This window comes from Cimex lectularius, unplaced genomic scaffold (genome assembly GCF_000648675.2).
Source record: "Cimex lectularius strain Harlan isolate CLEC.00 unplaced genomic scaffold, Clec_2.1 scaffold14, whole genome shotgun sequence".
NCBI lineage: Eukaryota > Metazoa > Arthropoda > Insecta > Hemiptera > Cimicidae > Cimex > Cimex lectularius.
The window spans coordinates 3264848-3278185 of record NW_019392637.1 but is presented as its reverse complement, the minus strand read 5'-3'; the positions used below and the strand labels follow the sequence as shown (position 1 = coordinate 3278185).

The 13338-nt window shown below is 32.4% G+C and overlaps 1 protein-coding gene across 1 annotated transcript; it reads right to left on the bottom strand.

The window, feature by feature from the left end:
• Positions 1-7989: 7989 nt before the first annotated feature.
• On the bottom strand, positions 7990-12847 carry LOC106671912 (dihydrolipoyl dehydrogenase, mitochondrial). Its single transcript, XM_014402886.1, has 11 exons — positions 12586-12847; positions 12091-12370; positions 11925-12025; positions 11725-11868; positions 11556-11657; positions 10000-10120; positions 9833-9936; positions 9405-9731; positions 9196-9333; positions 9026-9115; positions 7990-8181 (listed from the first exon to the last, which is right to left on the bottom strand). Exons 1-11 carry the CDS (start codon positions 12625-12627, stop codon positions 8113-8115), a joined length of 1518 nt encoding a protein of 505 aa, XP_014258372.1. The 5' UTR covers positions 12628-12847; the 3' UTR covers positions 7990-8112.
• Between the last annotated feature and the right edge of the window lie 491 nt (positions 12848-13338).

Below are 13338 nucleotides of genomic sequence, written 5' to 3'. Positions count from 1 at the left end.
AAATTGGACGATCCTCAATCAACAACTCTAATTATTTAATTTTTTTTAAATTTATATTTTATTTATTCAACAGTTTAACAAAAACAAATTGAAATATACATTATTGGAACTATTGTTATTTGCAGTAGGACTGTGGGGCTGCTTGGCTCGCTTGGTTTTTTGGTATCAGCAGCTATATTTCTTCATCGTACATGAAGTCCATAAATGCACAATTTTTACTTTTGCTATTCGTTTATTTTATTATAAAACTGTTTCTATAATGCAATCAGATTAAATTGGTTCTGCATCACAAAAGGAGTGTAAAAAGGGCCAAGATTTGAAGAGCATAAAAAGTCATAACTGGCAGATTTACTCTTTTATTTTGAAATTTTCGAATATTTTCGATTTTTTTTTTAATTTTTAGTAATGGTTTTGTTTAGAACAGGCTAAATAAACAGTTTATAAAAAAAGAAATGAATAAGAAATGTAAGAAGTGTCAAAATTTCTTGGTATCAAAAAGTTGTCTACGTCAGATTTACAAATAGTTTTACTTTTTTATATTATTATTGACTTTTTTTTATTAATATTGTTGAAGTAGGCTAAATAAACAGCTTAAAATAAATGGTTTACAGATTGAATAAGTACTGAATTCAGACGATATCCAAAAGTCAGAACTTGGAGATATACTAGATATACCTTTTTGATATTTTCCACTATTGATTAGATTTCTTGTAATATCTATAATATTTTTCTTAAATGTAGAATAAATAATCAGTTTATAAGAAAAGAAATGAATAAGAAATGGAATCAGTATAGAAATTGATAGATATCGAAAAGTCAAAACCGGCAGATTTATTATCCTTCTTTGATATTTTCCAATATTTTCAATTTGTTTTTGTAATTTTTATGATTTTTGTTTTGTTTAGAACAGGCTAAATAAGCAGTTTATAAGAAAATAAATGAAAAAGACATGGAATAAGTATTAAAATTTATAGATATCGAAAAGTCAGAACTGGCTGATTTGCTCTTTTTTCTACTATTTTCCAATATTGTTGATATATATTTATTGTAAAATTTATACGCTTTTGTTTAGATAATGCTCAATGAACAGTTTATAATAAAAAAAAATATTAACGAATGGATTAAGTATTGAAAATTGCAGTTATCGAAAACCCAGAACTCATCAGGTTTCAAGGATTTCAAAAACATCTCTTGACTGTCACTCTTGATGATGAGCATTTAACGCTTGAAATTCGGGTCGTTTGAAAAAAACAAACTTTGAGAGAACTATCTTTTAAAGAGATTAAATGACATACCCTAAATTTTAATTTCTACAGGTTTTTTATTTTACATTATGTTGATACATACTATTTTTTTTAAATTTTAAAATTTATTTTTATGAATTGTATTATTCAGTTATTAACTAAAGGAATTATTATTGAATATCATAAAGCCATGTCAGATTGGCATATTTTTTTTTCACTATTCTTCTTCTTATTTCTATGATCTTACTTATTTAAATGAGGCTGAAAGAAAAGTTGAAAATTAAAGTAGTTATTAATAAATGTTACAAGTCTTGAATTTTGCAAATCTCAAAAAGTCAGACATGTCAGATTCTTTTTGCTATTTTCCCATTATTGATAATAGGTATTTTTTGTAAATTCTATGATATTTTTGTTAAATATAGCTTATGTAAATAGTTTAAAACTTATATGCCAAATAAACAGATAATAACAAAAGAAATTAATTACAAATTGAATAAGTACTGAATTCTGCAGATATCCAAAAGCGAGAACTGAGAGATTTTTACTCCTTCTTGTTATTTTCCATTATTAATTATTATTTATATTTTTTGTACTTTCTGCATTAATGTTATTTGGAGATTAGGTTAAATAAACAGTTTGTAAGAAAATAAATGAATAAAAAATGGTATAAATATTGAAATTGGCAGATACCAAAAAATCAAAATAGGTAGTTTTTTTGTAATTTTTCATTATTATTTATTTATTTTGTATTTTCAAATTTATTTATGTCAAAACAGCACAAATAAAAATTTTATTCTTGAAATAAATTAATACATCGTACTTTTAGTTATTTTATAATATTATTGATACATTTTTGTATTTTTAAATTTGTTTTTGTTAAATTTAGTGTAGATAAACGTTCAAAAGTAAAGAAATTATTGAAAGAAGTGCATAAAGTGTTGAAATTTGCAGATATAAAAAAGTCAGACATATTTCCATGCTTTTGCACCATTTTTTGTTGTTTTTGGTATTTCACCTATTCTCTGTGGCATCTTTCTGTCTTATTTTTAGACTAAATAAATACTCAATACAAAATAAAATAATAACAAACATAATAAGTATTAATTGCAGATATTTATAGGCCGATTTATTCATTTATCACTTTTTTCCCTGTTTGTATTTATTATAAACTATATATTTTTTGTTTTGAGGGGGCTAAAAAAAACCTTAATAAAAAAAATAAATGATAAGAAATATAACAAGTCTTGAAATCTGCAAATATAAAATAGCCAGATTTACTTTTTTTTTTTTTTTTAAATCTTGCATTGATTATTGATATATTTTTGTATTTTATTTATATTTTTTCAAATTTATTTCTGTCTGACTTCCATAAATACTTTATTCTTGAAATAAATTAATATAGTGTCAAAATTAACAGATATTAAAAATATTTAGGAGAGGCTCATGTCATGTACTCCTTTTTGTAATTTTTACATTATTATTGATATATTATATTATAATTGATATATTATATTTTCAAATTTATTTTTGTTAAATTTAGTATAAATCGGCAGTTCTTATATTAAGAAATTTAAAAAAGTGTTGAAAATTTCAGATGTTGAAAACCCAGGACCAGAATATTTACTCTTTTTTTTCCTATTTTACATTATTATTGAGATTTTTGTTTTTTCAATGTTAATTTTGTTTGTAATAGCCTAAATAAACAGTTTGCATCAAAAGAAAAGTGTTGAAATGTGCAAATATCAAAGACGTCAGAAGAGTAAATATACTCCTTTGTGCTATATTCCCATTAATGGTAATATTTCTTATAATTTTTATTTTCATTTTTGTAAAATGTAACAAATAAAAAAGTTCTTAGCTAAAGAAATTATTAAGAAACGTTAAAAGTGTCGAAATTTGCACGTATACAAAAACTACCGCCTGGTAAAATATTTAAATAGATTATAATGTAAAATATGACCCGGCTATGTTCTGTCGAATTATACGCCTTAAGGTCTCTCCACCCTAACTAATCTATTAACAATGACAGAAATATTATTCCAGGAAATTTTTGTGAATAAAGTTATATGCGATGTTTGTCAGAAATTTTGGATTTGTTGTTGGATTTATATAAGTTCAAATCCGCACATGTATGTATGTGCAAACGTGGGCTAGGTTGAGCCTATTCGCTTCTCGTAGTACACTGGCAGACTCAGTCTTATCCGTCCACCGGGGTTGGTCTCAGGGAGGGAGGGTGCTGTCAACACCTTTCTCTGCCTGCGGACACATACGCAGGCTTTGGTTCAAAATCCGCGTCATCTCTTTAATTGGATGAGGATGACCCATCTCTGAGGACCACCCTTTGGCAGTGCTCTTGATAGCGAGAGTCCATTGACTACCACCTTTTTTTTATTGCGTTCTTAGCTTCAGAGGTGGTTAAGTCCGGAGGTTGGGACTTCCTGGACTTGATCGCCTCGTCCAATTTGGCCTCATCTCACGAACATTAGTAATCATGCTGACGGAGTCAGTGCAGACTAGGTAGACACCGAAAACCTCCAAAAACTTAACTTGGTAAAGGTTCAACATAGTATACGACTTGACGAGTATGGCCGGAAAGACCCAGGAATAAACCTTGCAAATTTCAACATTTTTTTATATTTCTTATTTATGCAAATTTTTATAATTTCTTATTAGTTTCCATAAATACAAAGAGTTTATTTATGCGACATTTAACAAAAAAATTCATTGAATTTACAAAAACTTAAACTATTTTGACTTTCAACATTTCTAGTTCTGCATTCTTCTTGAAGATTTTTTTTTTTTAAATTGAAAAAACATAATTTTTTAATGATATATCTAGGAGTATCTGCTGAACAGTTGTCATAATTTAAACTAGCATTAGTACAAGCTGAGACAATATTTGTTCAAATTTGAAATTCAATACACCCTTGTGACAGGTGGAATTTTTAAATGACAAATCCACGATCAGAAATCACGAGGGGGGATTTTATTGTACGGAATATCTGAGTCCTCGAAACGAAAATTTTGTCTAGGAATTGTATTATCTTTAGTTTTCACCTTGTTCAGATAGTCGAAACCGTATGAGGACATCAGATAACATATTTGAATATTTTATCATTTGGCGTAAAAAAAAAAAAAATTATAAATTTGCAAAAACAAATTTGAGTAGCAACTTTGATTCAGAGATTGATGAAGGATGATGATTTGACGAGGAGAAATAATTCTGATTAAGGCATAAGTCCAAGGTCAGCAGGGTAGATTTTTTTAAAGGGTTTTTGGGGGTTGATGCAGAAAATGACCATTTTCCTTGGCGCCTCTTCTTTCATCTCTATGGGTGTGAGAAATGTGAGAAAAGTGGAAGTAAGCTGGATGAAATGTTTAATATCTGTTAATTTCGACACTATATTAATTTATTTTGGGAATAAAGTATTTATACAAGTCGGACAGAAATAAATTTGAAAATTCAAAATTATATCAATAATAATGTAAAATCTAAAAAAAGATAAGTAAATTTGGCTTTTTGATATTTGCAGTTTCAAGGCTTGTTATATTTCTTATTCATTTTTGTTATTAAGATTTTCTTTTAGGTCCCTCAAAACAAAAAATATATAATTTGTAATAAATAAAAATATGGAAAAATCACAAAAAATGAATAAATCGGCCATGCCTGACTTTTTGATATCTGCAAATTTAAACACATTTTAAAAATTTTCTTAATAGATGAACTGCCTATTTATACTACATTTAATAAAAATAAATTTGAAAATATAAAACCATATCAATAATAATGTAAAAATGGCAAAAAGGTGTAAATTCATCTCTTCTGACTTTTTTGATATCAGTTTATTACTTTAACTATAACTTTTCGGGAGTAAAGTATTTATGCAAGTCAAACATAAAATAAATTTAAAATACAAAAATATATCAATGATATTGTAAAATTTAAAAAAAAAACAAGAAAAAAAAGAAGGCTAACGCTTTACATTCGCAAAGGATTCGTGCCCGATGTCTATGATTCTTCCTGACAGAGCCAGCATGTTTTCATCTCAGCGTTGCCCAAAGAACAAGAGTTAAGATGATGATGTTGAGGTTACTAGGAAGCGGGGTTTGCGCTCCACAGGCATTGCAACCTTTTGGCTTATTGTATCTTCCTAGTTTGATAGCTCAGTGCAATTGACTGAACCATTCTTCTCAAAATTATTAGGTCCATTAATTAACCTTGCCACAACAATTTCATTCTTTAGTTTTTTTCTGTATGCTAGGTTATATCTCCATTGAGTGGGGAGTGGTATATATCTCTAATAGCCTCTGATACTCAACTCCGACTTTCCACTTCACGGGTGTACTTGTTAATCAAACTGATGTAAAGGGGGGTTCAGAGGAGCTTAAGAGGATATTTAATCCTCCCTTATACTCAAATCCTCCTGCTGGGTGAGAGACAGAGAGAGAGAGAGAGAGAGAAAGAGAGAGAGAGAGAGAGAGAGAGAGAGAGAGAGAGAGAGAGAGAGAGAGAGATGTTCTTTCGATATTGTACTATGAACTGAGGACAGGTATGAAAACTGAAAAACGATCCTAGAAGTGCTAAGATCTGAAGGAAAGGTTGAGCCATAAATCATCCGAATACAGATGAGACACCCGAATCTGACCCAGCAGTTCACGATGCTCTTCAGCCACCTCCTCTGCTCCTCCCCTATGAAGAAGAGAAATATAAGAGAAGATACTAGCAGTTTAGGGTGGAGAAGGGTAAAAGAAGCCAGGATTGATGGAATAGGCTGAGGGACAGCGGCAGGAAATGTGAGGGTGCCAGGAGAGGTTTGGTCAAGGATACTCTCAAGGTTTTTGATGGAGGGATGGGCTGGTTATTTATTGGGGATGGATTTGAGGAGAAGTCTGCATCCAGTGACTTAGGCCATTCTGGTTCTTTAGGATGGCTAATAGGTAGGTCTGAGGGGTGGAAAAATTTACGAGTCGTCTGCATAAAGATGTTTGTAGGCTTGTATTGTTAAAAATAGGGTATTATTGGTGTAGCTGCAAAACCAGTAATGAAAAATAATTAAATAAACTAAAATTAACTACCGAGGCGAATGGGTGTGTAGTCCTCGCCAATCTTCTTTCCACTACCCGGCAATGCAGCGCCTAAATGTTCAAAATAACCAAGGGTGTGGATAATACAATGACTTAAATGACTACGATACGTTCTAGGTTCTCTTGGCCTAGAACGTATCGTTCCATTGACTGCAGCAGGTGGATTTCACTCCCGTGATTTCAAATTAAAAGAAAATTAAACTTAAAATAACTGATAATAACTCTTGAAGTAAGGGATAATAACAATTTGTATTTTTCGCACGGAAGCAAAGAGGTTAGTTCCTCTCGAGTCATGATAGACACAGTCTCTTATCGGCCTGTTCAGGTAGGAAATTGGGCGCAAGGGATTAGTTATCTTACGGAAGCAAGTCCTTATGCCAATTATTTTGGCATAAACAGTGGTAATTTCAGTTCTGGATGGAGTTGTTCAGGTTGTCAATGTATATACTAAAAAGGATGGTAGAGATGCTGGAGCCTTGCAGAACGCCAGATTTTAATGGGAGGAAGGAGGAATTTGGATATGAGTGAAGAGTGGGTGATGTTATTGAAGTTTTTGGAAAAGTCAAGGAGAATCAAGATATCTCTCCATTGGTCTATTGCAGTATTTAGACCACTAGTAATTTTGATAAGGCAGGTAATTAGAGGCAATTTCTGAGTCTTTTTAACATTTGTTATGTTTCTTTTGTTATAAACTTTTTATTCAGCGTATACCAAATAAAAAGTGGCGAATACTAGGTTAGTGTTTGGCATTACAGTTAAAAGCTTGTTACAGTTAAGGACAAACAATTTATAAATAGTTAGACTTGAACTCCATTATTTGAATCCTTACTTGAATAATGAAGATTTTTGCCATCCTGTTTATCATTTTTTTCCCTTACGTAATCGTTAATGAAGTCCTTTCGATAAAACCTGACACCTTGAAACAGCCTTCTGAACATAACCTTTCTAGTTTCTTTTGAGGTTATAACTAACTCAGCGGTTAACTCTGCTCGAAACAATTGGTCAAAATATTGCAAAAAATCTTAAATATGTTGTGGGCTAGCCCTGTATTGGACAAACAGGCTAGCTGTTTAAACCGTTCGGATCGACCGTAAGTAATGTCGAAGTAAATAATTTTCCAACAGGATTTTATAACCTCATAAACCTACTGGATCATGGCTGTCTGTCGGATTGGTGCTCGTCCGTAAAATTTAGTCTGAGATTTTTTCTCATTTTTTTAAATAACTCTGCCTCTTTTTTAAAACTCATTCGAAAGATGGCTTATTGTGTATGCTGATTGTCACACACCAAGGAAAGCAAATCAAATAAATTCAACATATTTCCATACTTCAACAGTATATCTATTCGAGGGGGGTTAAGACCATAACTTTTTTTGTTTATAAGTAGAAATGAATTAGTTAAAAGGACACAGGTGATTTAAAAAAAAAAACCAATAAACAGGGAAAACAACAAAATATTTCTTATTAAAATAAAACATTTTTTGTCAATGTTATGTACAGGCCCGATATAATTTTTTCCCGACTCATCTCATACTCTGGTTTCATACATGTATCGAAGACGAATTCCTATGTACAGACACATGCAAAAAACAACAAAGATAAGAAAAAATGATTAAAATTATAAGCGATAATTAATGAATAATTTAAACAAACAATCTATATAGTTTTTAACTTTTTTTCTGACTGCAGGACACTAGGATTATTTTATTTTTTTAAATTATTATTATCATAATCCGAATTTTGACAAATAGCTGTCCATCCCTGATGACCCACGTTGGTTCCCTCTAGCCGAAGTTGATCGCCTTGCCGCAGTACGCTGCGAGATGTGCTTCCCTCAGGGCTTCTGAGCATGTCTAGGATAAAAAAAAGGTTTAAAATTAGTTTTTTTTAAAATTAACTTTTAACGTTTACTTTACAATAGGGGAGGTTCAAAGAGTTTGAATGTACCAACATATGACAAAATGTAGGGTTATGGACGGGTTAAGTAGGTTAGGTAGGTTTAGGGTAATATAGAATAGGTAAGGCTAATAATGGTTAGATAGTGTTGGGACGGGTTAGGTTAGGCTAAGTATGTTAGGGACTGGCTGAGTTAAGAATAGGTAGAGGTAGGGTTATCGAAGGTAGGTTTAGGAACAGGCTAGTTGGGGTAGCTCTGGTGCTGTTGGTAGGAATGATCAGAGTTGCCTTACATAGGGTCAGGTTAAGGGTGGACTAGGTTAGTTAGCTAAAGTAGGATTAGGGATAGACTAGGATAGGCTAAAGTTGGGTTAGCAATGGACTAGATTAGATACGTTAGCTTAGGTAGGCTTAGGGATAGACTAGGGTTAGGTTAGGTATGGATTTAGGTTACTTAACTTAGATAGGGTTAGGGACGGACTAGGTTAGGCATGGTCTTAGGTTAATTAGCTTAAGTAGGGTTAGGGATAGACTAGGTTAGTTTGTTTAGGTACGGTTATGGATAGACTATGCTAGGGTTAGGTTAGGTATGGACTAAAGTTAGTTAACTTAGATAGGGTTAGAGATAGACTAGGTTAGTTTTGGACTTAGGTTAATTAGCTTAGGTAGGGATAAACTAGGTTAGACTAAATTTGGGTTAGCAATGGAAAAGACTAGGTTAGAGTAAGTGTAGTGAGTGTTAGGGACAGACTAACATACGTATGTTTAAAATTAGTTTTTTTTTGTTTTAAAATAACTTACAGGATGGGCATGACAAGTCCTCGCTACGTCTTCAGCCGATGCACCGTATTCCATGCCTAGAACAGCCTCAGCAATCAATTCGCCGGCAGACTATAATCAGAAAAAAAATAAGTTAAGAAACAAGATTCAAATTATTATTAATGTTAAAAAAACAAAAAACAAACACTGACAGGTCCGATGATATGAACGCCAAGTACGGCGTCGGTGTGTTTATCGGCGAGGACTTTAACAAATCCTTCTGTCTCGTTGTTCGTCTTCGCCCTAGAGTTCGCCGCGAATGGGAATTTTCCAATTTTATACGCTATACCCTGTATAAATAAACATAAAATAAAATAAAAATATATAAAAGATGTTTTGTTTTAAATAAGGTTTTACTTACGTCTTTTTTGAGGTCTTCTTCTGTTTTTCCAACCCAGGCAACTTCAGGGTGAGTGTATATTACTGACGGCACACAGTTGTAGTCGATGTGCACCGGCCCACCCAAAATTCCTTCGACACATATAATCCCCTCGTCTTCGGCCTTGTGTGCCAGCATCGGACCATGTATGACGTCTCCGATGGCGTATATATTTGGCACGACTGTCTGGAACTTGCTGTTGACCGGTATGCGGCCCTTTTCATCGCGTTCAATGCCTAGCTTCTCAAGGCCGAGCTTCTCCGTGTACGGTCTGCGTCCGACGCATACGAGAAGGACATCAGCTTCAATCTGAAAACCCCTTTAGACTGAATATACCAAATAGGCTTTTTATTTATTTTCTGGTTAAAACAGGTCAAAAAACCCGACAAAGAAACTATTGAAAGACAAACCTGTTCTTTTTTCGAAGGGTCTTTGGCATTTTCAAGGTTGACAACAATTGTACTTCCTTTTTTCTCAGCCCCTGTTACCTTTGTGCCAAGTTTAAACTGCATACCTATTAAAGAAAAAAAAATTACACACATACAAAAATTAAAAAATAAAATAAAATAAAACTTACCCTGTTTAGCGAGCACCTTCTGGAATGTTTTTGACACTTCGCCGTCGATACCAGCACCACCGATTGAAGGCATAAACTCAACCGCGGTCACTTTGGATCCAAGACGTCCCCAGACAGAACCCTCAAGAAAAAAAAAATTACACTGAATAACAAAACAAGTAAAAAAGCAAGGCTAAAAAGAAAAACTGTACTATGTTTAATTATTAAATAATAATGTTATTCAATTAACTTCATAAAACATAACATTATGCTAATAAATACATTATGTTTACTAGTCTATTGACCAAATTACTTCTTTAAATTTATTATTCTTTTTATGCAAGGTCTTGGTTAAGATTAAAATTATGCTAATATATAAGCTACAGGAGAAATATAATGTCGATAGAACGCTAAAACAATTCGATATAAACCCCCCACTCCCAGCAATTTCAATATTGTCCCATATTCCTGTTTCTTTAGGGTTTGACAGTTTTAATGGAATTTTTATGGACCGTTTAATGAAGTTTATTGCACAAAAAGGCTGAATAACAATAAGTAAATAATATAACTTAAATGTAATGATAAATTCTACCTATAATACGTACGTCATTGTACTTTCTACAGGGTCATTCTACTTTCTACATTTCATTTTTCTTCTTAAATTTTTTTTTTTGTAAATATTTAGTCTATTTTTTAATACATTAATCACTAACAGTTATGAGAAACTTTAATATTTAAAAATCAAGCCATGAAAAGGAAACAAATACTGAAAAACCAAATGGAAAATAAGAAGAAACAAGAACATAGAAGTTTGAAATTGTGTTGGGGGTAATATAAATTTATACATTTAATGAAAAAAAATCCAAATAAAATTTTATGATCTAATTAATATTTTGTAAATAATACTGTTTCTAATGGCTACAATGAGTTTATAATATGTTTAAATTAAAAATATTGACAAAAGTAAATTTTAACACTACAAAAAGTACATAGATCTAGAGTTTAAAGAAAAAATAATATTACAATTAAGTTTAATTATTTATTTATTGTTATTTAACTTTTTTTGTAACTCAATTCATTAAATTATCAATAAAAATTGCACTAAAATTGTCAAAATCTAAAGAGATGAGAATATAAAAGTTTGAAATTGCGGAGGGGACAAACCAAATTTTCTACTTTTGAAAGATTTCTTTCCGTTACATTTCTACAAATAATTTTCATGGTTTGATTTTTAAATATTAATGTTTTCTGATGGCTATAATGAGTTTATAACATATTAAAAATTAAAAAATATTAAAGAAATTAAAGAAAAAAAATGAAAAGTTAATTTTTAATACAGCAATATCAAGTTCATAGATGCAAGGTTTAGAGGTAGACATTTAAATTTTATTATACTGATGTTTAATGATTAATTTACCATTCTTTGGTGTAAATTATGTAACAACATTCATTAAATGATTAATGAAATGTTTAAACAGTTAAAAAATAGATTATTTGATAATTTTGAAATTGCAGAGGAGGGGGTTCGATAAATAGAAACGATTGTACCAATCTGACAAAAGAATATTTTGTTTTACCAATTCTAATCCAATGACACCTGCTCCAATGACGACGAGCTTCTGCGGGATTTGCTTGAGCGAAAGGGCACCTGTCGATGACACCACTGTATCCTCGTCGATCTGAATTTATTAAAAAAAAAAAATCAATTTTGTTTTATCGTTTAAATTTATCAGTTAAATTAATTACCGTTATCCCTGGGAAAGGGGTGACTTCTGATCCGCTGGCAATCATTATGTTCTTCGCTTTGATCTTTTCGGTACCGCCGTCTTCCCTCGTCGCTGTGACTTCATTTGTGCCCGTAATTGTACCATGGCCCTTGACCAAAGTGACCTTTAAAGAAAAAAAAAACATTAAGTTTTTGTTTTAAATATGGCATTTGTTTTTACCTTGTTCGTTTTGAAAAGATGGGCTATTCCACCTGTCAGGGCTTTGACTGCTGTTAATTTTGCATTCATGAATGTGTCTAGGTTGAGTTTAACATCCGAAACTTAAAAAAAAAAAAAATCAACTATTTTGTTTAAATTAATATAATATTTTCTTTGATTCATATACCTTCGATCCCCCTGGTCTTGAAATCGTGCTGCGCCATGTGATAGTAGTGAGAGTTGTTGAGAAGCGCCTTGGACGGTATGCACCCGACGTTGAGGCAAGTACCGCCTAGCGTTGGGTTCTTCTCGACACACACAGTCTTCAGGCCGAGTTGCGCTGCCTTGATAGCAGCGACATAACCGCCCGGCCCGCTGCCTATCACCACCAAATCTGCTTCTTGCTCTGACGCGTAGAACCTCTGCTGCAACGCCACCACCTTCTGTGTATGCGCCAAGCATCCCGGCTGTTTTAACAAACCCGAAAAAAATAGAACAGATAAAATAGATTATCTAATCCGCTTATCTCCTATAATAATAGCCTCATGTCCTTGCCCCGGGTCCACCAGGCACAATAATCATACACACAAAACCACAAAGCAACTTTTTGAACACCGGATTAACAAAAAACAAGGGTAATCCTCCAGATTAATAGTAATATTAAATTTTAATCTTTAAATACCTTGATGGCGGTGGAGATTCTACCGAGGACGTTTCCATTCATGGCTGATTTACTTTTTTTTTAAAAACCTCCCTATTTTTTCTTCTTTTCTTTTTGGGTTAAGCACCAGTTTTTTTATTTTAAGGAGAAGCTCGGCGAGAATTTAGGGTGTCCTGGGGGTTCAAGCCAGAGGTGTAGAAGAAGTGGGACCTTTTCGGCTTTTCCTTCCTCCTCTTATTTTTTTTCTCTTGCACTGCTGAAAGCCTGGTACCGCCTCTTGATAACCGGCACGCACGTCATCGATGATGTCATACCGTGGCATGTTGGTGAACAACGCGATTTTGCTTCATTGGTGAGGGGGACCTAAATACTACTAACAAATAAAAAAAAACCTTCCCTTACTAACGAAATCCTTACTAATCTGTACTTCCCAACTGACAATCAGACTCCATGAAAAATCGTCTTCACTTTCCCTCTCTACTAATATTTCTTATCCAACTTCTATAACAAAATCTCATCTAATCTACTAAACTCCATGAGCGACATCTTTACTAACGAAATACTAACTAGCCTATAAAAAAATATCCTTATAACGAAATCTAATCTGTATTTCCGAACTGACCAACCAGACTCCATGAAAAGGCGTTACTATCCCTCCCTACTAATATGTTTTACCCAACTTATACCACAAAATCTCATCTAATCTACTAAATCCCACGAGCGACATCTTTAACGAAATCCTGATTAACCTCGATGTTTTCGATTTTTTATTGG